The 22,314-nt window shown below is 41.9% G+C and overlaps 1 protein-coding gene across 1 annotated transcript in view; it reads right to left on the reverse strand.

Moving 5' to 3' along the window:
- kiaa0586 (KIAA0586 ortholog) overlaps nt 1–22,314 on the reverse strand; it is a 172,906-nt gene that overhangs the window by 10,758 nt on the left and 139,834 nt on the right. Inside the window, exons 23-31 of the mRNA XM_088924648.1 lie at nt 21,730–21,911; nt 21,094–21,265; nt 20,607–20,823; nt 19,742–19,998; nt 19,259–19,335; nt 18,077–18,211; nt 16,863–17,049; nt 13,946–14,085; nt 12,895–12,982 (exon numbers count right to left, since the gene is read on the reverse strand). Coding sequence (XP_088780774.1) covers nt 12,895–12,982; nt 13,946–14,085; nt 16,863–17,049; nt 18,077–18,211; nt 19,259–19,335; nt 19,742–19,998; nt 20,607–20,823; nt 21,094–21,265; nt 21,730–21,911 — 1,455 coding nt within the window. The remainder of the gene's footprint in view (nt 1–12,894; nt 12,983–13,945; nt 14,086–16,862; nt 17,050–18,076; nt 18,212–19,258; nt 19,336–19,741; nt 19,999–20,606; nt 20,824–21,093; nt 21,266–21,729; nt 21,912–22,314) is intronic.

Below are 22,314 nucleotides of genomic sequence, written 5' to 3' on the forward strand. Positions count from 1 at the left end.
ACCTGCGTGTGTTTGTGTTGGGGATGGGGGAGCTCCTCAAACTCCTGGTCACAAAGAAGGTGCCAATTATTTCTTTGGGCTGTGAGGACCACTCTTTAATGAAAATGTAAATTAGGGATGAGATGCAAATGACGTGAAGGTTGATAAAAGACAGGATTTGACCTGGAAACGGTGGGCTTCAGGTACTGTTAGAATTGCCCCCACAGGATGTATTTAAACTCAAAATTGCAGCAGAGTCTTTGGGAAGGGGTCAGGAGGAGGGCTGTGGCAAAGTGCCCAATATTCTGGCCATGTGTGCAATGAAAAGATAGCTGAATAATTCCCTAAAATGTCCTTCAGCTGCTCACCCTTTTACTCTATGAGAAATGTGCAGATAAATGTTTTATCCTCAAACATGAAAAATAACGTAACAAGCCCTAGTTAGTCACTGCAATAAAGAGAAAGACAGTTTTCAAGGATATAGGAAGTTTAAAATTATTTTGATAAACAGCTTACAATAGATTTCTTTTGCAAGTAATGTTTGTACAGGAGCCACAGCTGACAGGACCTGGGTTTATCCTGATTTATCTAGAATTAAGTGAACTAAAGAGCAGACTGTGTGATTCCTTTCCCTGGCTGGGACACTAGTCCATCAAAGAGATTATCCCTAGCAGTGCTGATCCCCACTTACTGTGTACAGCTGGGTAGACTGGAGCAACTGGGGTCAAGCACCATGATCAATGTGTCTGCTGCGACAACTTGAAGCCACAACCTGTTAGTCACGAGTCCAGAGGTTTACCCACTATGCTATGTCACCTTTTAGTTTTTCAGGCAGGTGTATTTAAATTGTTGTGACTAAAGCCTGGTATAAATAAAAACTTTGACACACCTGCCACCTGCAAATTACATTTTGTGGCAACCAAATAAAGTACTGCCAAGCACAGTTCTTGTTCTTTGAGTCTAGTGGCCTGGACACAGTTTAATCTCTATTGTTACATTTTCATTGTCTATTAAAGTTTTAAAGCACGCCATAATTCCTTCCCTTAAAACGGCTCCGTATGAGGTGCAACTTGTTTTAGTATTACATGGAAGAACACTGTCAATAACAGTAATAACAGTATTCGATCTTGTGCACTTTACTGACCTGGTTAGCCCTGCTGCCTCATAAATCTTACTGTATGTCCCGGGTTTGGGTCCATACTATGGAGACTTCATGCTCCCCTCGTGTTTGAGTGGGGTTTAGCTGGGAGTTCCAGCTTCCTCCCACCTTACAAAGACATGTTGGATAGATTGATTATTGCCTCTAAATTGTGAGTTGTGGGGTTTGCTGGTTTGTCAAAGTTAAGAAATGACTGAATGAGATCCCTGGATCAGGTACCTAACAGCAACCAAGGAGCTAGATGGTTCGAAAGTCCAACTCTCATTTACAGTTTTGTAGAGTTTCTTATATTCTTATGATGATCTCAAGAGAAATTAATACCTTGGGGGGGTTGTTTTAAGGACAATGTACTAAATGTACTGGCTTTGGGACAACCGAAGGAAATGAGCTCAATGGATCAAACAGCCTCCTGGCTCTGATGTTGAGACAACCAGCAGCAGTTTATGGGTAGTGCTCAGCAATGGAAATGGCTCACAGGGGAGACAAGTTTTAGACTTAATTTGATTATTTGATAACTGCTCTCAATGACAGGGCTAGAGGCCTTGGCGGCTGTCTTTCAATGCTACTGGTCTGGGCGTATCCTGACTGCATGCTGTAAGATGGCTGTGGTAGTCCAGTCACGGTTCAAGCTGGAAGCTGCTGTGAGCACTCTAATAGATTCAAGGTGCTCCCCTCAGCTGCAGGCAAACAGCACTGCCTCCGCCTGGCTTTCATAGAGAGAGGGAGCCTTTTACTGTCAGCCTGCATGAAAAGCAGCATTGGCTGGCTGTGAAAACAGTCTGATACAAACCAGATGAGTGTCTAACAGGGCCAGCAAGACAAAAGAAAACAATCAGCCCTTTCAAATCAAGTACGTTCGGCGCCCCCATGTTTCCCCCAACACAATAACAGCAACACACCAAGCTGCAGTTCTGTCAAATAAAAAGCAGGCATAAGACTCTGAAGAGTATGAATTTTAGACTAAACCACAGCATTGTACCAAAACAAACACACAGTAATCCACAGTTTCAGGCAGTTTAGCAAAATAAGCTTTCCTCAGTCTTTTAACAGGATGTGACCTCTGACCTTTGGTAACTGCTGTGCAGAATTTCTTCAGGTGATCTGGCAAAACGGACCAAAATATGTTCCCTGTTTTCACCAGACACTAGAAGAGAGCAACAACACCAAAGAACACTAGATTACATACTGCTCTCCCACGCTGCCCTAAGATAACAGCGAGAGCAATCTGCCTGTCAGAAACTTCCTGACAAGTACTCATGCCCCCTGTAACCACAGCTGGAGCAATTCAAGAAAACAAAATTACTTGCTCTGGATTAAAAGGTGCTGGAAATAATGTCATTAACACAGAAGTTGAAAGCTTTTGGTGTGTTTCTCTTTGTTGCAAAGCCCATGTCACATATTCAGTGACATCTGTTGTGAGTCACCAACAGGGGAACGATTGTGTTATTTGCCGATACTACACAGCGAAGCCTTTGGGCATGCACGAGTCTTTCAAAGAAGACCCTTTGTCTTCACTGGCAAAGGCAAAGCCTTCAAAATAAGTATTCGTAAAAGTGGTACAAAAGAATGCTGATATGCTCTATACAGTACATTTAGGCACCATGAGGTACTTGCTTTTTCAAAATCCAAAATCGAATACTACCCACCACTGAAAGTATCATCTTATGATAGGTATATCTACAGAGCCTTTATAAATCCAAACAAAGTCCATTCCTAAAAGCAAGCAAGAAGAGAGTTCACTTAGGATTCTGAAAAGGCACAGAAAGCCACAGTTGTCACACAGGGAGGCAGAAAAAAACATTTAAAAAAGGGCTGCATAACAGTTCTATACAAATGTCTTATCCATGCAAAAGCTGACATATCATGCAATCTTCTGAATGTGTTTTTAAAACGTTACAGATGTTTAATAAATATCAATTGAAGGAAAAGGGATTTAGGTAATTGGGAAGAGATCTCCTCAAACTTAACAAACTTAAATCAAAAGCTACTCACTACTATTAAGATAATTCTCTGGACATCTGATAAATTCATACTTAGTTCACACAACATCAGCTAAGTCAGGCTGATAGTGTAACATAGTCTGTAGTTCATTTTCAGGCAACATGAAAAAAACCCTGACCCCTTGCAGTGAAGAGAGTGTCTGCTCAAAACATTCCAGATAAAAACAAGAGCTCTGCAGCTGCAGAGAAGGCTGTGCTGTGAACTGATTTTAAACCCTGTTGCCTTACAAGGTAATGTGCAGCTGAGTGTGGTTCTGAGGATTCAGCATCTTGCTATGGGACAGGAGGAAGAACAAAAGCTTAAGATTCTGGCAGGACATCAGACACTGCTGCAGCTCTGGTCTGGCTCAGTGGGCTTGACTCAGGTTCGCCAAGGAAAATCTGAGCACGTCCTGTTGGGCTGCAGGAAGATCGCCTTTCAGCACCATCAGGGGAAAAAAAATCCATCAGTCCTATCTTCTCGGCTTTCAGTCCTGTCAGCCAAAGACTCAAATCTGTATGGCTGTCAAAGGCACTCTGATAGGTTATAAAAGTCAAATATGGAAGGCTCATATACTGTAGCCCGCAGCACTGCTCTGCACACTGCTAGCTGCAGCTCATTTACAAATCCAGCTACTAAAGGCTCTGGAGCACTTCGCACGGCTATCGAAGGGAGCTTGAGCTGTTTCAACCGCTCTTGGTTTATCAGACTCAGCTGTTCATTCAGCCAATGGGCCCCTTTTTTTTTTAGAAAATAAATGAATGGAGCACGAAAAAAAAAACCCGGCAGAAGAGACTAAATCTTGGTCTGAGCTCCTTGATTTCGTCACGACATGACGCACGACAAGATGCTGCTGTTTGGACCCACAGGCCCGAGCACCACGCAGCACAGCTTGCAGCAAGCACCACTCCACTGTAACAGGAGATCTTTTAATAACAAGCAGTTTCAAAGACATCTCTGGGAAGAGAAGCCGGTGAAATCCGAGAGTCTGCCTTCAAATGCATAGACACCGAGCAAAATCTGAGCTCCGCTGATCAAAGGGAGAAGGCTAGGAAAGATCTACTTATCTAAAGTTGGGTTAAAGGGAACCAGGTGAAAAGGTTATGACTATTGAAGTGAAAACCTACTCAAAACAAAGATTTCAGTTTCATTAATGCTCCAGGATCATCTGCACACAGAATAGAATTTTATCCCCAACAAAATATGTGTTTTTAATGGACCATTCAGACATGTGTGCCATTGTAGAGGCATGAAAAAAATTAAGATTGTGGTGAATTTTTATCATTGAATATGGATGTTTTTGAAACATCTCCATCTGTTTTAGGGAAAGACTCGTGCCTCTATGATTAAGTGATTGACTAATGATAAAATAACATACATGTGTGTGAATGTGTTTAATTCCATGTTCAGTGATCTGCTGAAAAAAGACACAGAAAGGGAATAAGTTTCTATTATACAGCCTCATCGTACAAATGTGAAACGAACCTTAGAAAAGCAGGGAAAATATGGAACCGAATAAATGTCGTCAGATTAGATCATTTATGCAGAAAACAATATGCTGTAGATAACAGCCCCCAGTAAAGTGAAGCATTGTCTTGATATGGCAGTTTGAAGTCATTCTATTCACTCTCTCAGAGCATCCAACATTGCCTGCTGCTGTCTCATTGCAGAAGTTACAAGACAGTGGTGATATAATGGGAGAGACAGCTCTCTTCACCAAGTCATCTGAAATATTTGGTGAAAGTACAGTATAACACATGGTGACAAGCTCAGAACTTGTTTTTATGTCAACCCTGCAGCTTGCACAGCCACTGTAAGTCAGGCCTCACAGCTGAAAAAAGTGTAGTGCAAGAGGGAAGGCACCTGCTTTGGATTTTTTAAAGAAAGTTTGATTTCAAACTTTAAAACTGCCCTTATTTTTCTTAGCTTTGAGAGAAGAACTCGCCGGGAATGGAAACTTGTTAGTGGAGGTTATACATGAAAATGCAGACTTTTATTTGAATCTCAGGGATTTTTAGCTACTGTACAGGGCGCTGCATTGTACATGTGTGAAATCAGAACTGGACCGCTCTTTCAGCAAGGAGTTGTCAAAGGAGAAATGGACGAAGTGACTACACCCAGTGACGTGTCTGGATATGATGGTGCTGACGTCTTAAAAATAGAGAAGACCAGTCTCTTTCATCAATGCAAGAGTTTTGTAATGTCCCTCAAAGCTGAAAAGAAAAAAGTAGTAAAAATCTATTCTAAATCGTGCTGAAGATCGTATATGCAATAACATCCCTCTAAATGAAGAAATCTTTCAATCTTTCAGTTTTTAGGTGTTTCAGTAGTAATGATCCCTAAAAACAATAAGAGTGAACTGAGGTTAATGTCCAAGTCCTATTTTGCTAGTTTTTAAGATCTTTTGAAGCAAATGTTAGCGTTCCAAACTATAACACAGCAGCGTCTTGTAATTGGCTGCAATAAATTTGTTAGACTGGCTTTAAGGAAGTCTGCAACTAACGTTTAGTAAATTGCCTTCTTGGCTGAAAAAATACAATTATATGATTTGCCCATGTTCCAGCAATCTGGAATGCAAAAGGTTGAAACTGGCAAATCACGATATAAATACCCTTATGCGCCTGTTTCCTATTGCAAAGATGTAAACAGCTGGGTCTATGTCAGTGTTCCTCATCCCCTCCCCATTCATTAGTGAAATATACTGTAGAAATAGATTAGTCTACTTCCTGAGGAGAAAGACAACCCCAGTCAGATGAGAGTATCTTGTACTGCAGAAAAGACGGTGTTATCACCCATTGGTCTGTCACCAATGTAATTCCATGTAACCCCTATAAACAGGTAGTTACAGGAGTTAGTCAATGTTATATACTGTAGACTGCATCCTATCTGAAAAGCACTGATCAGTTCCACCAGAAATAGTAAAAGTACATTCAAAGTTTTAGAGTTTGTTTTATTAATGAACATATTTTTTTTTTAATTTAAAACATCTTTGATTTCCAGCTGAATGAAAGTGATGTAGCTAAGGGTGCTGCAACTGTATTTATATATTTATATTTATACAATATATTTATATTTATACAGTACTTATACAATATATACAGTATTTCCTAGGAAGCTTTGAATTGTTGGCACCCCTTGGGCTAATGATGTCTGTGGAGCAGTTTAAAGAATCTTAAAGTAAAGGAACCATGCAGTTTTTTTAGAATCCTTCCTCTCTGGTGTAAAGGACTATGTAGGTTCACAAAAGAAAAAAAAATCTGGATTTTTAAAATAACTACATATAAGCTTGAAAAGAGAGCAAATCATAGAATCATACAATCCAAGAATGCTCTTAATTTCAAAATGATTTACCCCTTGATGGTCCTCAAAGTTGCTATGTGGAAAAGATCTATCAACTCCATGGGGACCCAAAAGACAGTATTGCCGCTATACTGTAGATAACTTGCATACATGATAACTAATAAGTGTTCAAGAAAACCCTGAAATATTGAAAAAGAAAAAAGAATACCAAATCCCTTTCTAGAATTGCAGAGATCTTGATGGATTTAAAAATCTTTTCCACTGAGTTTACTTAGTAAGACTTACTCTGACAATAGAAAAAATACATATCAGAAGCAATTTTTGAAGTACACGCTGCTGATCTGCACAGCTGTATGAAAGCTAGACTCCAGAAGAAGAAACAATTGCTTAACGGTGAACATGAAGGCGTGCTTGGCCATCGTCGCTCCGCTCGCCTGTGTGTGAACTGTGAGAGCAGTGATGGCAGGATGATGTGCAGGCACAGGGCTCTTGCGCGTGAAAAGATGCCGAAGCAGCAGGGACTGATTACAGAGGATTACAACCTCTGGGGACCAGGGTGGGAATTCTGAACCGCACCACACAAAACAAGGGAAACACAACCGGAAAAGAAACGAGAAGCGAGGGCTTGGTAGTGTCAGCAAGAGGATCCTCAAGTGGTGTTCAGAATGCGGAGCATTTTAATCTTCCATCTCATCATTTTTCAATTAAAATGCCAATGGGTTCCGTCTGCATCACATTTTGCCCTCAGTGCTATAATAAAGAGGCTGAAGGAGTAGTCTGTGACAAGGAGAGCGGTTAGTTTTTGATGAAATTTTACATACAGTACCAAGTTCACCTGAAATTTACCTTCGCATTTTCAAAGAAGTCCTGGCAAATCATACACATACAAAACCATACATATATACACACACAAGAACGTCCACAGACACAGACACTACAGCAGATAAAACAATCACACAGAAGCACATATCCTGGATGAAGGTGTACATGCGTATCCTCATGCATAGCCTGAAGCTTACAAGGCCTTGTTGCCTCCGTAGTGAATTATGGCCTGGAGGCAGTTAGTTACCAGTGGACATCCGAGATGGTGACTGGTGTTAAAAGATAAATTACCTGTAGCTGAAGTACTGTATTAGAAGTGCAGAAACAGATCTCAATTTAATTTTACAAATAGGATACCTGTAGCTGATTTGCTGTAATAGAAATGCAGAAAATGATCTCCACTTAATTTCACATGCAACTCAGAACATAAAAACAGGAAATGGGTCGTTCTCAAAGTCCTAAAATTTACATTTATAGCAACAAATGCATTTTTTATTATCTTTCATCTTTATTATCATTTCAGAGCAGTTCCACTGGAGTGCTTCCCTTCTTCTTGCGGATACGATTGACTACAGGGCTTATTTTTAATGAAATTCTGTCAACCTTTCTGCCGGGAAGCATCCATTGTGTGAACAGATAGCCAAAGGTTGCAAAGGAAATAATGAATATTCTGCAAAAGATTTTTTTTACTGCTGAAAACAGAGATTTAGTCATGCGCAGTTGTGATAAATAAGACTTCTTATAAGAATATCTCACTCTAATATGTGCTGAGAAATTAAATTGAAAACCTATTACGATGCATATTGCCAAGCAAAAAACACCATCATAAACATGCCATAAACTATGATAGCATTTTTGGAAGCCTTGCAGAATCCTGTTTCATATCACTACCTAACGGTGAAGCTGTAGCTCTGCGGTAAGTACACTGCTTACAGATGCACGGAAGACTCCCACATGCCTGTACAAAAATCACATGAGGCTGCTCTCACTCCTTAAAGGCACATTTTTAAATACAATGAATTGCAAGGATTAAGAATGACCTCATCTTCAAAAAGCAGAATTCTTTGGGTATCAGCCTTCACCCAGTGAGCGTATAGTCTGAAACACTACAAGGACACAGAGTGATTAATAATTTGGAAAGCCTTATTTTGTGTTTCTTGTTTCCAGGGAAACAACAATCCTGCTGGAGGACATTTATTCCTGCCCCAGGTTAACCCTTAAAAACAGAAGAATATTTTGCAAATGACATCCTTAACACAACCGAACAGCTGTGTAATAGCTTGGCAGATTAAACAAAGGCACATAAAATCCCGAGACATGTTCTACCACTGTCTCCATAATGTCTGCTGCAGTGAAAATGCACTATAATTATTAGCAGGAGTTAAAAAAGCGGAAAAAAACAAGACTGAGAGCTTCAAAATCGGAAAAAAAGGGCATAAGAAACAGAACTCCTCTCAGGCGTATAATGACCTCCTAGATTAACTAAACAGCGGCAAATTATTAATAACATTTGGAAAAGCATTCGAATATCATCTGGTAGACTACACTAGCTTTTATATTTCCTCAGTTGCTATTATACACAGATGTTCCATTCATAAGTGATTTTTAGCCATTCACCTGCTAGGCTATTGTTCACTCCTCAGAGGCCACACAGCGCCTCCTGCTGGATGTGGCTGAGATACACCGGGGTAAACAACAAGGAATTCCTTTTGGATATCAATGCTACCTGTTACCAGGCTACCAATTTTCTTTCAATTAGTGTATTTGATCCCTTTGGTAAACTTCTTCTCTCTTCGATATATTTTATTAAGACATTAATACCTTTATAAACTAATCATATTTTATAAATATCTTTTATACCTATAAAAAAATAACAAATATTCTAGGGATTGTTTTCGGAGGGCTTTTGAATTCATATATGTGTAGTGTAGTCAAAGGTTTGTGTAATCTGAATTTTAAGCCAGCACCACAGTTAAGGTCCTCATTGCTAAAATGTGCTGGGTTAAACATTTTCCATACTGAGTGTGGAAAGCTGTGGTGTTTCTTAATTGGTAATATGGTCAAAAGAGGGTCTTTTGGTAATTCACATCAGCGTGTGTATGAGCTTGTCACTCAGTTTTGAATGATATGACATACAGATAAAAAAGGTCTACTTTGAATCCACAGATAAAAAACATTTCTGGCATACACATTTTTGTGCCATTTTAAGGGAACATGGTAAAAGACAATATTCTCAGGAATGTCAAGTATATTTATTTATGCAGTAGGAAGTTACTGAATTTGGGATATCAGCCAACAAACTGCAGAAATTTGTTTAAAAGAATGCACTTAACTGAAAATAGGGTATAACTCCAGTCCAGCTAAACAAATAATCGATCTGCGCTGATGGTTTAACAGCTCCTCAGTTCAGGCTTTTATTTGTCTTACATTACATACCCTATGTGCTGTTTGTTTGTTTTTTCAGGAAGGAACAGAATCTGACCTTGTAAGCCTTGTGCAGGCCCCAGTAAAAACAGTGGTGCTGCATGAACGTGTGCGTACAGATCTGTTTGAATGGGTGTATGTGAAGTTTTTAAAGCAACACTACAGACAGGAGCTCATTTATACCACTACATTTATAGTGATGGATTATAATTTTCCATCACTGGATGATATTAAAAACACACAGAATGTTATGCTTACTGTGGTTCCAAAGGAAATAATACTTGAACGTGAAATGATTATCAAATGCTGAGAATTTATCTGATGCATCAAGAATAAAAAACAAAAAAAACTCAAATTCTGTTCAAAGCTGAAGGCTATCTTCCATGAAAACGTGATTATTGAGAGCCACTACAGAGGCAATGCCCCAGGCCACAGAGAGCTGTATCCTGGTGCTGGAGCACTTTGCGTTGTCACAGGAGTACTGTATCTAGTGAGCAGCTAAAAAGCTGCATTACCCTGTCCATAAGCACCTTGAATTCTTTCCTAGTTTTCTCCACTCGGCCTTACAGCAACACTTGCACTGCTTGGAGTCACAGCTCACCTCTGAGTTGTGACTGTGCCTGTTCACAGGCAGAAGGCTGGGACCCCGTGGCTAAATATACCCATCTAGGTACTGTATGGTGCCAACGCATAAAAGGACACCTTTAACAGAAAGCCCCGTGTGTTCTGTGGACAGTGCGGGGCAGTTTATTTTTCACTGCAGCGCGTACATGTAAGTGGTAATTGAAATGTTATGGAAAAGGGCCAGTGAGTTAATGGGAAGTGTGCCAGAGTGCTCTGCTGCCTTTCTCCTTATAACATGGGCTGTCAGGAGTGGAAATTAAGCACTGCATTTCATGCAGAACAGTGGTGCTCTCAGTGAAGTCCCATATTTGTTTAAGCTTGAGGGGGGCTGCTTACTGGGGTGGTGTTCCCGGGCAATTTTTCTTTATGTTGTTCATCTTTAAAAAATACCAGTTCCATAGCTGAACACTAGAGCTACTGTTCTGATTCCCACATGCCTGGTGGACAACAGCTGTGTATCCTTAACTTGTCTTTTCATATAAATTGGTTGTCTCTTGCTGAAGAACACCTAATTTGTCAAGCCTTTCTCTAAACATACAAGCACGCTGCAATTAAGTGCACACCCAAATGCATTCACAAAGGCTGCAATTACATGCACACTTTCTTGATTAGCATGCTCACTGTGAACCTAATTAGTATGTCAGAGAGTCTTTGTATTTACGTTGGCATAACGGGTCTGATTTTAAAAGACTGTTTGGTAGACTTGTGAAATGTAAACCATACGTTTCGGCAGACAAGGATAATTGGCATGTGTATATGCGGAACTCCCTGTGTGTACAATGGCGTTTAAAAAGAACAAAGTCAAAAATAGAAATTAGACACCGTGACAAATAGGAAAGTGCACCTTTAAAAGAAATGCAAGAACAAGACTGGAAAGCTGTCGTGCAGGCTGGCACAGTGTTGAGCTCCTCTGGAGAGGGGATTCTCTCGGTACTGTGGAAGAATTTGCTCCCTGCCTCCAGCAGAGCAACCACTTCGCTGCAGGCAAACAGGGAAGGTTCCTTTCCTTGTATTTAGGGTGTGGCTCCTTCGTACACAATATTCAGACTTGCAGGGTTCTATTTAGTCTGTTGCAAGAGTATGTTTTGAAAAATGATCTACTCAGCACCGTAAGTATTTTGCTACATTTTATACCTTTAAATTGACAAACATGAATTGGGCAAAGTGCAATTCTCTCAGGAACGGTCAAACAAAAGCCACTGACAAATTCCATTATTATGTTAAAAGGCATAGTCTGGATTACCTTCATTGATCCTTCTACTCATGTTCAGAAAAGGCTCACATGGAATTACTTGTAAAGTGTGTAGGTTCTACAGAAACTGACCTTTATAGTTTATTAATCGATAACAGAGGAGTTTAATGGTTCAGGCAAAGAAGAGATGATGTAGCACATTAAATGTAGCTAATGTTAGCTTCCTATGATGTCTTAAGATTTACAGCAAACAGTATTTTTATCTTCATCTTGGAAAGTTTAGTTAAGCATGTGTTTTGCTGGACAGACTGAATAATTGAGAAATCAAAATGTAGTTTGCTGTACAGGGCTGCTAACATATTATAAGTACTTTAATATTAAAGAATACCAATGAGATCTTAAAACACTTTTATCGAAAGAAGAGCATGCTTAACTAAATATGTCTTAATATGTGGATAGAAGTGAGTCACAGAAAAAGAGCTGAACATTGCATATTATCATTCTGAATGGTATTCTAGCCTTTTAGAATCACTGTGAGAGCAGCTTGTTACACTGTTGTGCATTACAAAGACAATCCAAGAAGCAATCTTGGATCATTCAGTGACACTTTGTTTCGGTTTCATTGTGGAAGCTGTGTGTATTTCAGGAGAAAGGACAGGGAACAACAAACAAGCTCGCTAGCACTGCGGCTACTGTCAGCCTCTGCCCACCCTGAGCTTAAACTCCCAGCACCTGTGCTTGCTATCCCTTGGCTATAAGTTAGACAGCGTATGTGTTCTTTGTATACCCACCCACATTCCTTGTCTGGGTTAATCTGTCAACTGCAGCTTCGCTTCATCAATGCAAGCCCTTAGGCCACCAGCAGACACATCAAAAGGGCACATTTATAGTCACTCGCTTTCCCTCCTTCTGCTTATTTTGAGGTATTCACTGACCTCACTGAAAAAGTGCTTGACACCACACTTAATCACTTATTGACACCTGGCAGTGAAAAGAGCTGAGCCCAACATTTCTAGCATGATGAGTGATGCAACCCAAGGTGCCCTCAGAATGTGGAGAGTGTGCTCACTGCCGGTAGATAAGGCAGAGCTGCTGAACACATGAACTGACCATCTGAAAACCAATATGACTTTGTTGTAAACCATTTACTGTTGAGTGGACTTGTCCTGCACACAGAACACAGAAGGACTGCCATCTGGTGGAGGAAATGTATTAATACAGATTAACAAGTTCCTTGTTAGTGTTCAGGGGTTTGAGGAAGTTTCCTAACCACAGCCAGTCAGAGGCACCCTCGCTACTTTCTAAAACCTTTGGAAAAAAACATAACCCTCCCCCCCCCCCCCCAACATCCATCCTCCACTCCTTTCAGAGCACTGAATGTGTAAGAACCGCACACGGGTTTATGTGAAAATACCTCTTTCCGCTTCGTCCTCAGTGCTGTGACTGTACTGTCTCACTAGAATTGGAGGTGGTCCTTGCTCAGCTCTTGGTATTTCGGTAGCCTGAAGTAAAAACAATGTAGAGGTGCACATCAGTATTGCATGCACATAGTTTTTTTAATAAAATGAAAAAAAATTTAAAACTACCAATTTAATTGTCAAAATTTTTGTATTCGTCTTTGTGTGTTTCTACGACATATACTCTGTATATTATAGAGTCTTACATGCAAGTCTGGCTATTCAAACTAATGATCTCTTGTCAACACATTATTAAGGTGGTGGACCGCCACTGAGCCCCTTAGTTTAAACAACCCGTAAATCACAGAACCAGGCTACCAGTCAAGCTAGAAGAAGCCTAATCTGTATATTTTTATGAATGAGAGAGCACCCAGCAGTGTGATGCTATCATATACAGTACAGACAGAGGAGATGAATGGCTCTCATTTTTCAATGTCACCACATACAGATTGGATACAAGTATTCTGGGATTCCTCACAGGAATCCTGGGATTGACATCCTCCTTAAATTCAGTGACTGGGATTCTAGAGGACAGTAACATGAAATGGTAAAGAACAGGGTCAATCACAGTGAAGGCCACAGTCTCTACTTGATCTGCATCTTTTCTGATTGAACCCAAATGCAACCTTCTAGTTGGAACCAGTTACTTCGAGTCTGGCTTTGAGTCTCCTAAAGCACATTCAGGAAAATCTCATGGTTACCAATTCTTTTTTGTAAGGTAGTGTACATAAGGAGAAATCACACTGTTGTAGAAATACAATAGTTCTTACACTAAGAGAGGCAGATAATCGTAGATAACAGAGGATTATCCATCTGCATTGCTGATATTGTATTGTGCACCATTGGGGTTTTTGTCTTTGCCTTATCTAGGAAAAAAATATATTTTTTAATAGTTATATAATCTTCCATTAGCAATACAAATCCATTCGCAATACTTTGTTGGATTTTTTATTTCAGACTGGGCAGAGCAGACTGGGAGAAAATGAGTGAAAGCTGACTGCACCCCACCTGTGGTCCACTGCGGATGTCCACGGGCTGTGAGGGTCTGACGGTGACTGGCCGCGTACGAGGAGGAGGCACTGGCTGCTCATCCAGATCCCTGAGGCTCATGGGGCCATAAGTGTCCTGGGAAGCTCCCAGAGCGACACCTGGGAGCAGACAACACAGTGCTTTACTGTATCCCCACGTTCCTGATAGGAAGTGCTCTTGTGTTCTGCAAGAGGTACATCTCACAGAATATTTACAGTATGCAAATTCTAAGGTGTTTCTATTGACAGAAAATGAATATTGCACAATTCGAAAACAAAAAATCTATTTTAAACAAATCATTTCTCTGCAAATCCTTATTCCAGTGGCAGAGCAGTAGAATAATAATGGTAATTGAGTGACTTACAAGCAGTGTTACTGCAGTGGAACACACATGAAACAAGTGATCTTAATCTTAGAGACACATCAATCAAGTTGGGAAGAGGTTTTACTTTAACTTGAGTACCTGTGGATTAATGAATTGGTGTGTTTGCTGGTTATCATTAAGTATTAATGAAGACTGATTCTGTCTAGCATTCTGGAAAAAAAGCCTCAGGAAATTAACATGGTCCCTAGAGAGTGAGATTATATCTAACCCAGGACACATTGATCTGAGGTACAATAGAAGTAAACTTACAACTTTTATATTGAATTCAAACCACAGCCATGTAATTCTGCTAGTGTTCATAACAAACTTTGAGACAAACACGATCCACGTTCCCAAAACATGCAATGCTCTAGCAATGTTTTCTTAAGTTTTTGACTGAACACTCTTCTATATCTTTTAAATATACTTCAATTCAGCAGGATATTTTTGTAATCCAGTCAGAAAGTCAGAAAACATACTCAAGAAGTATTTTTAATCAACTCTATGGGTCTTCCAGTATGTGCAGTCTGTCTACTTACACTTGCTATAAAAGGCCAATGCCCAAGGATGCACCAGACACTTTTACACTCCAGTTTCATTTAATTAAAATTAAACGGAGACATCTAAGCATGAGTCAGTGAGTGAATCAGGAAAATTGACTATGCACTAATATGTTGCAGGTAGTTTCTGGATTCTCGAAAACAATATCTCAAGCCTTTTCCTTGAGTTTCATCATTGATAAGAAAAACACAATACAATACAAAATACAATACATCTTCTGAAAACTGGCACATTCAGGATTACTGTTCTCGTCTAGCACTACCTACTCACTCTCACTGTCCATGTTCACACATGCCAAATACACTTAAAAATATACTGCATTCGTATACATACTGGGATTTTATATATACAAAGAATCGAAAGAAAATCATCCCCCTATTTATGCATGTACAGTATGTTTTTAGAAAAATAAAGTATACAGATTTTTGATACTGCTTAAATGCTTTTGGTGTCATTTTTAATTTTAATCGACGCTGGTGACAAGGCAATTTAACATGTTGAATGTTGAGCCCGAAGAAAATGAAGGAGAAATACAGAATGATAGAATGGGAGAAATATGGCCGGCTTATCTAGAGAACAGCGCCATCATGCCGTCGGTATGCATCACGCGAGCTCACGATTGCCAGATGTCTGGAGAGGCCACAGCCAGCAGGTTGGCAGCAGGATCGGCAGTGACAGCCAGGCCACCACGCACAACACCTTGCTAAGATCAACACATCTGCACGCTATCTCTCTGAGACCGCCTGGGTCCTGCCAGTTCCACTGCACCCGAAACGCAATCAGCGTCAGCAGTCCAGCTGTGAGAAGAGGGGTAAGGGAATGTCTTACACCAACAGGTGAAAGGAACTGAAACCTTTCAGCTTTGGAGAGATGAAGACTACGAGTGGACCTGATACACAAATTGAGAATTCTCAAGGGCATTGACACAAGCAACCCAACGTACTTCTTCAGACTGAACAGTGGTACAGGAACCAGAGGGCACAAGAGGAAACTATGTGGAAGGGCTTTTAAAGCTAAAAACACTAGGCACTTCTTTACCCAAAGGCTTATGGGTATATGGAACAGGCTACCGGGCCATGTTGTTGAAGCCATCAACAAGAAAAGCCTGGATCAATTAGCTACTAACTACCAGACAGACTAGATAGGTCAAATGGTGTCCTCTAGGTTGTAAGATTTCTTATCTTTTTATATTCTAAATGGTTATTGTTTGCAGGCCAGACGACCAAAGAGGGGTTCAGGTCTCCCCAGTGTTCATCTATGCAGCAGAGGAATATGGTGGTCTGTGTAATACCTCGTCAATTTACCAGCAGTACTCTTAGCTAAGCCATCATGCACAAATAGAACCGAACAATCTTTTTTTGTTTAGCAGTCAAGCCAAGCTCCCTATCAACACAAGACTGAGTCTTGCACTGGGGAAGCAAAAAACAATATAAATATATAAAGGAACCCTGTTGGGAAGACTTTCCACTGAGCTCCAGTTTCCAGCCTTACGTGATGAAAACCCAACAGGAAACATTCCCAAGTGATTCAAGAGTTCATTCACAGTGTCACCAGGCTCTGCAGAGTAAACACGTCTATCCCCCTGTGCACAGCAGCAGGGCAGTGGGAAAGAAGGAAACCAGCTTTAGAAAACAGGCACCACAAAGGGGGAAATAAGAACTGTGACGCAGAGCAAACAGCAAGCGTTCGCAGGGAAACCACTACATTGAGAGAAACTTACCCCCTCAAGTGGAAAAAGAGCAGTAAAGCAAAGTGAAATCATTGTAAGAGCACAGTAACACCTAGACAGGCAAATCAGAACATATTACTAACTCTGGAAAACCGTGACAAAGTAAATTCCTCCATCTGTGTCAGATTTACCACAATACACTTGCATAATGGAAGACAGAGTTGGTCACTGGGGATGTCAGTCAAAATGACTAACACTTAAAGCCTGGTGCAAAAAGCGGCTCGCCAACATCAGGGTGTTACCTGGCTCGTGACTCTGCTGGCCAGGTGAGAGGGACCTGTCCTCTTGCTCAGGCACTGTCTCGGCATTCAGGCTGCTCTGATCCAGCAGGAGTGAGTGCCCAGTCAGGAGAGTCTCCCCGGCGGCCGTCAGCCTGGGCCTCTGGCCCTCACTCACCTCCCCCATGCTGCTGTCATCATCAGAGTGGATCTGCACATAGGAAACATTCAGGGGCTCAGTACTGCTGCTCAATTTCTTTAACAACACAAGAAATACCAAGCTGGGTGGGTTTCTTTGTCAAAGCCCTGTGGACAGGGACCAGAGTTAGACAGCGTTCATTACCTCTACTACCATGATGAGAGATTAGACGAGAGATGCTTTAAATTAGCTACAAGATTTCAGAAATGTAACCATTCTATTTTGGCACTGACTTTGCTAAGAAATCCTATCGAAATACTTAATTGTAATTGAACCAAACGTGTGTACCATGCATTCAGTCCAAATACAAGACTTTACAATGTTAGACCTGGGAGGCCTAAATTATCTGCAGGATTACAGAGATGTTTAATATTTATACATTTAATTGTGTACCTTTACAACATTTTGTATATGTACCATTTAACATTAATATTAACATTTTATTCAACCGTTAGTTTTTGATGCCAGAATCACTGTGGAAGGACGTCAGAACTGATTTTCATGTTCTTTGGTGACACCTACTGCTTGAAACACTACCTACAGCAGTGTCGGTTACTACACTGAAATCTTTCCTGTTTCTATTTTGTAATTACACAAATTTATTTACCACAGAGCTCCTATGTTAGTTCTATTAATATAAAAATTACTTCAAATACTTCAAAAACATTTGTTTCCTCATTATAGCAAAAGGTCCAGAATGCCATTCAAGATAACCCTTTTATTAACCCAATGTTAAAAATGGGTCGCATTTTTTAATTTATTCATTCACAAATTCATTCATTCTTATCACAGAGATGACACGTTACAGGCAATTCCTTTTAATGATGCTGCCCTGCTTAATAACATGATGTACCTACTGGAGCCCTGCACTATTTTACACCTGTCATCACATAAAGAACTGAGGCAGTGAAGCTCCGTGTGTTTGTGTGGTGGCAGACGTAGACGTGTGGGATGTAGTCAGCTGGCAGCCCACCCCGAATTCAGACGGAGACCCCCCTGGCGGCAGGCCGGTCTCTGAAGCGCCAGCGGTGCGATGTACCTGTGGGCGGACATGTCCTTCCTGCAGAGCGGTGAGGCCCTGGTTCATCCGCGCCAGCAAGGACAGGACTGGGTCCCGGTGATGCTGGATATCCGGCCTCCTTATGACCTGCCCCTCGCTAGGGGGATCGTAGTCCTAACAGAGGAAGAATATTAACAGGCTCACTCCTCCAGAAGGCTCCGCAGCCCAAACGCTGTGCTTCTTCTCTCTACTTGTCAGCAAGGAACCAACCCTCACCTGTCCCTTTGCAGCTCCTCACTTGAGTCTCAAATTAATACACACCAGAAGTGCAGAACACGTTCTTAAGGATACCGTGACAGCAAAAGAATCATGCTGCATTTAACGGCCTGAAGTCAATAACAATCTGACTTCTACGAATTGAGTATGACGTACGCAAGTAAAAAGCATGCTGCCATCACTCTCAGTGATGTCCAGATCAATTCCATGCAGAAGGTTCCCAGCCGAGCCTGTGTTTAAAAGGTTGAGGTTCGCTGTCCCACCGAAGTCAGCTGTCAGTAAATTGGTCGCTATTATGGGCCGAGAGAAAGTCAAGCCTGAGATTTGTGTTTTGGAATTTCCTATTCCTTAAAAGTTCAACAGATAGGGCATCATTGTTTAGTCTAGCAAATGCTATTATCAGTACTCTGAATCACAAGACAAGATTGGCACGGAGTGTCTGGAATATTTAGGTTTCATTTCGTAATGGCTTTCAAAGCACGAATTCCAAGGAAGTCAAACAAAACAGCTAATTTCAAAATCAAAAGATTACATTTCCAAATAATTTTACATAAAAGACTAAATAAAGTAGTTCTGGTAGTACTCAATGTTGTATATTTCAATATTTATATAAACATATACACTTAACAAGATAGAAGGCCGCAAATTAAAGTCGAATGACTTTTACTGCTACTGTTTTTAGGTTTGAGCTTACATATTCTCCCACCATATAATGTATTAATTTCCCTGTGTGTAATTAAACAGTCCCTGTGGATTGAATGTACAGTATGGTTTTCATAAAATAAGAGATGAAGAAGGCAAAGACAATATCAGCAGACGAACACTCAGGATTCGGGGACACTCGGTGTGATATTCTGGGCCTTATCATAGCCTGGGCACCAACCCGGCCTTCCATTATTTTATCCTGGTGCCAACCGGGAGGGACTGTCCGTGAAAGTGCCTCACCATGTCCTGAAATCCATGCAGTGAACTGGACAAGCTGGCGCTGAGGTTTGGGAGAGTCAAACCTCCTTCTGCCAGAGCTGCAAAGGAAAGGCAAAGCAGAAATGAGCTAGATACCAGAGGTGCAACAAAAAATATCTAGAAATCGAATAAAATTCTTCCTGCGCTTTCAGATACTGAAGGATTAAATCTGTGGTGTTCTGACTGATATTTATATCAGAATGCTAAATAGCAAGGAAAGGAAAGTAGAGACAATTGCCCCGATACAGTATATTCTGATTTTTATTTGATTATTGGTCTTGATATTGACTGTATATGTCCACTGTTCTCAGTGGACATAGAGAATATATATTGAAGTGAAAATCATGTAGTTTGCATAAAAATGATGCAGCTGAGTTTTACTCATTTAGCTGTAACTCGGATGAGATACAGAGTAGAACCCTCCCAGACACTTCTATTACAGGTGCACTGTGCTGAATGGCGCACCTCTGGCTGCAGCCAACTGCCCATAGCTGAAGAGCAGCTCCCCTTCGGAGATGTTCCTGCCGGCCGTGTCCGTCTCAGTGACTGACGCGGTAGAGCTGCTGTCCTCGGTGGACGGGGTGGGCGGAGGCTGGGTCTCCGTGGTAGTGGGCGGGGCTTGTGAGGGAGGGGGCGGGGTTGGGGTTGGGGCGTGAGGAGCCACAGGTGGGGAAGGAGTGACCAGCGACACCGTTTCCTCCTCCTGGGCCACTGACATCACCCTGCAGGAAGACCCACATGGCAAAACTGGGCGTAGAATGAAATCTCCACATTGTATCTGACTTAGTACAAACACAGTTCCTCCAAGTTTTGGGGAACTACAACACATTATATTGACTCTGTGGTCCTATATTTTTTTAGGGTTGGCATTTATCCAGTTTTTCAGGTCTGAATCTGTGTGCACTTATCATTTCTTAGGCACATTTTTAATTGCCATCACACACCAGACGCTTTATGTAGCCTTAATTTATGCAACATTTCTCTAGGGCTTTGTAAATGTAGTGACTAAAGCAATTACATTTTTAAAACAGCTGTCCGAGGTAATTAATCACTCTTCATGAGATCAACGAATGCATTCGAGTGAACTTTGTTAAGCTCTTTGAAATTCACAATTAGTACACCAGGTGGCGCTGTTGTATTAGAATCTTTTAAACCACTACAGTATACAGCTGCAAAGGTTTTCCAAACATTTATCGCTTCTTTGACCATGTTTAGCAATGATTTAACGTTTTAATTTTATTCACTCTGTGTTCAGTTTTATGCTGACATGTGTGTGGAGTGTGAATGGCCTAGTAAGGGGTTGTCTTGACCAGTGAACTTTGTGACTCACACTGCTCTTTGGGACTGCCACTCCTCCCAGTCAGGCCTGGGGTCCTCCTCCTCTAGGGGGAGCTGTGCGTCTTCCCAGGAGCTGGGGAGCGGCCTCGCTGGCTCTGGGCTGGGGTTCCTCTCGGGTTCCGGAGGAGAGGGTGTGGCCACAGGGTGGGGAGAGGGGATTGGTGTGGCGGCTGGTGTTATCACTGGGCTTTTGTGCTCCTCCTCGGGTTCTTGGAAGCCAGATAAACAACCAAAAGATACAAGCTCAGTCTGGGGCCTGCTGTGCTTTGGAAAGGGTGTTCTAGCAGTAATGCTAAGCCCACAATACGTGAAAGACACTTTTAAAATTGTCCGCGTGCAGTCATTTTAAATTACAAAGGCAACTGATTTTTTTACACCTCCAGGAGCTTTTCAATCCACTTTTTGTCATTCTGAAGGGACTCTTGGGTAAAAATCCCAGTTTTTGCTCAGCCGTGCAGCTGTGACATTTGGAGTTGTACCGGTGTGCACTGGGGCTGAAGGTTCGAGCTCGGCCTCTGAGGACTCCGCTGCCGACTCCCGCTCGGACACGTCGGGGGTGCGCACAGGGGACGGCGCTTGGCCCGAGGGGGGCGGGCTGTGGTGGGGGCTGAGCTGAGGTGTGGGCACTGGTGTTGGCACGACAGGCTCCGTCTGGAAAACAAACAGTGACATACAGAGCGCAAGTCAGATTTCTAACTAGGTATTGGGCAGGCAGATCTATGGTCTTGGAAGCACTCTTCTGTGGATGCCCCTGCCCCCGACTGCTGCAGTCTGCTCAGCTCTACAAGCTGGGACCCCTCTGGGACCGCTGGGACCGTCCAATAAGGGACTCGTGTTCCCGCTGTCTAAAGAACCACGTGGCTCGTCACATGGACTTACCTTGCCTAACTGGAGAACTTGAGGCTCATTTTTGTACTTTAATGACAAAACAACAAGTTAGTCGTTTTTTAAAACAAGAATCAGTACAAATAAGTGGAAGCATTCTGCGCTGCTCGTTGAGACCAGGCTAGTCAGTCTCTGCCCTGGTGTTCCTCCAGTCAATCTTCTGACTGACTGGGGCCCGAAGCTAACAGTACTGTAGGAACGGTGAGCGAGCAGGCTGAAACACGTCTTACTGGAGGAGCTGGCACTTCCAGAGCCGTGGGGGGGGAGGCTGGCCTCTGCCCTTCTCTCTGGCCCAGCATGATGGCTATGGTTTCTGCCAGCGCATCGTTCACGTACTGGCGAATCAGCTCCGAGTCCACAGGCACCCCAGCCTCCACGAACAGCTGCACACCTCCGCCGCCCGCTGCCTCAACTGCACAGAGCAGAGACAAGGTTCGTGGGCAACAGCCCTGGGTGAAGTTCCCATGGGTCAGGAGTGGAACTAGGGGAATTCTCTGGCTTAACCCAGCAGAACAGCAGCAAGTCACAGGGGCTGTCACACACACCTTTATCACACACACACAGAGGCCAACTTAAACATGCGAATTCACCTTGAGAGCATGCCTTTACACCAATTCATTCATTATTGTTAAAACTGTTTATCATTACATTTCTATGTACTATTGTAAAAAAGCTATTCATTCTTGTTTGGATCAGGTTTTCAAGGTCTTCTCTACAACAGAAAATCCCCAAACAAACTGGAAATCATCTGCCCAAGGTTTTCCCCTCTTTGCAGGGCTACCTTGTGAGGAAGCTCTTTTTTAAAAGCTAACTAA

Source organism: Atractosteus spatula, chromosome 9 (genome assembly GCF_055471065.1).
Source record: "Atractosteus spatula isolate fAtrSpa1 chromosome 9, fAtrSpa1.hap1, whole genome shotgun sequence".
Lineage (NCBI taxonomy): Eukaryota > Metazoa > Chordata > Actinopteri > Semionotiformes > Lepisosteidae > Atractosteus > Atractosteus spatula.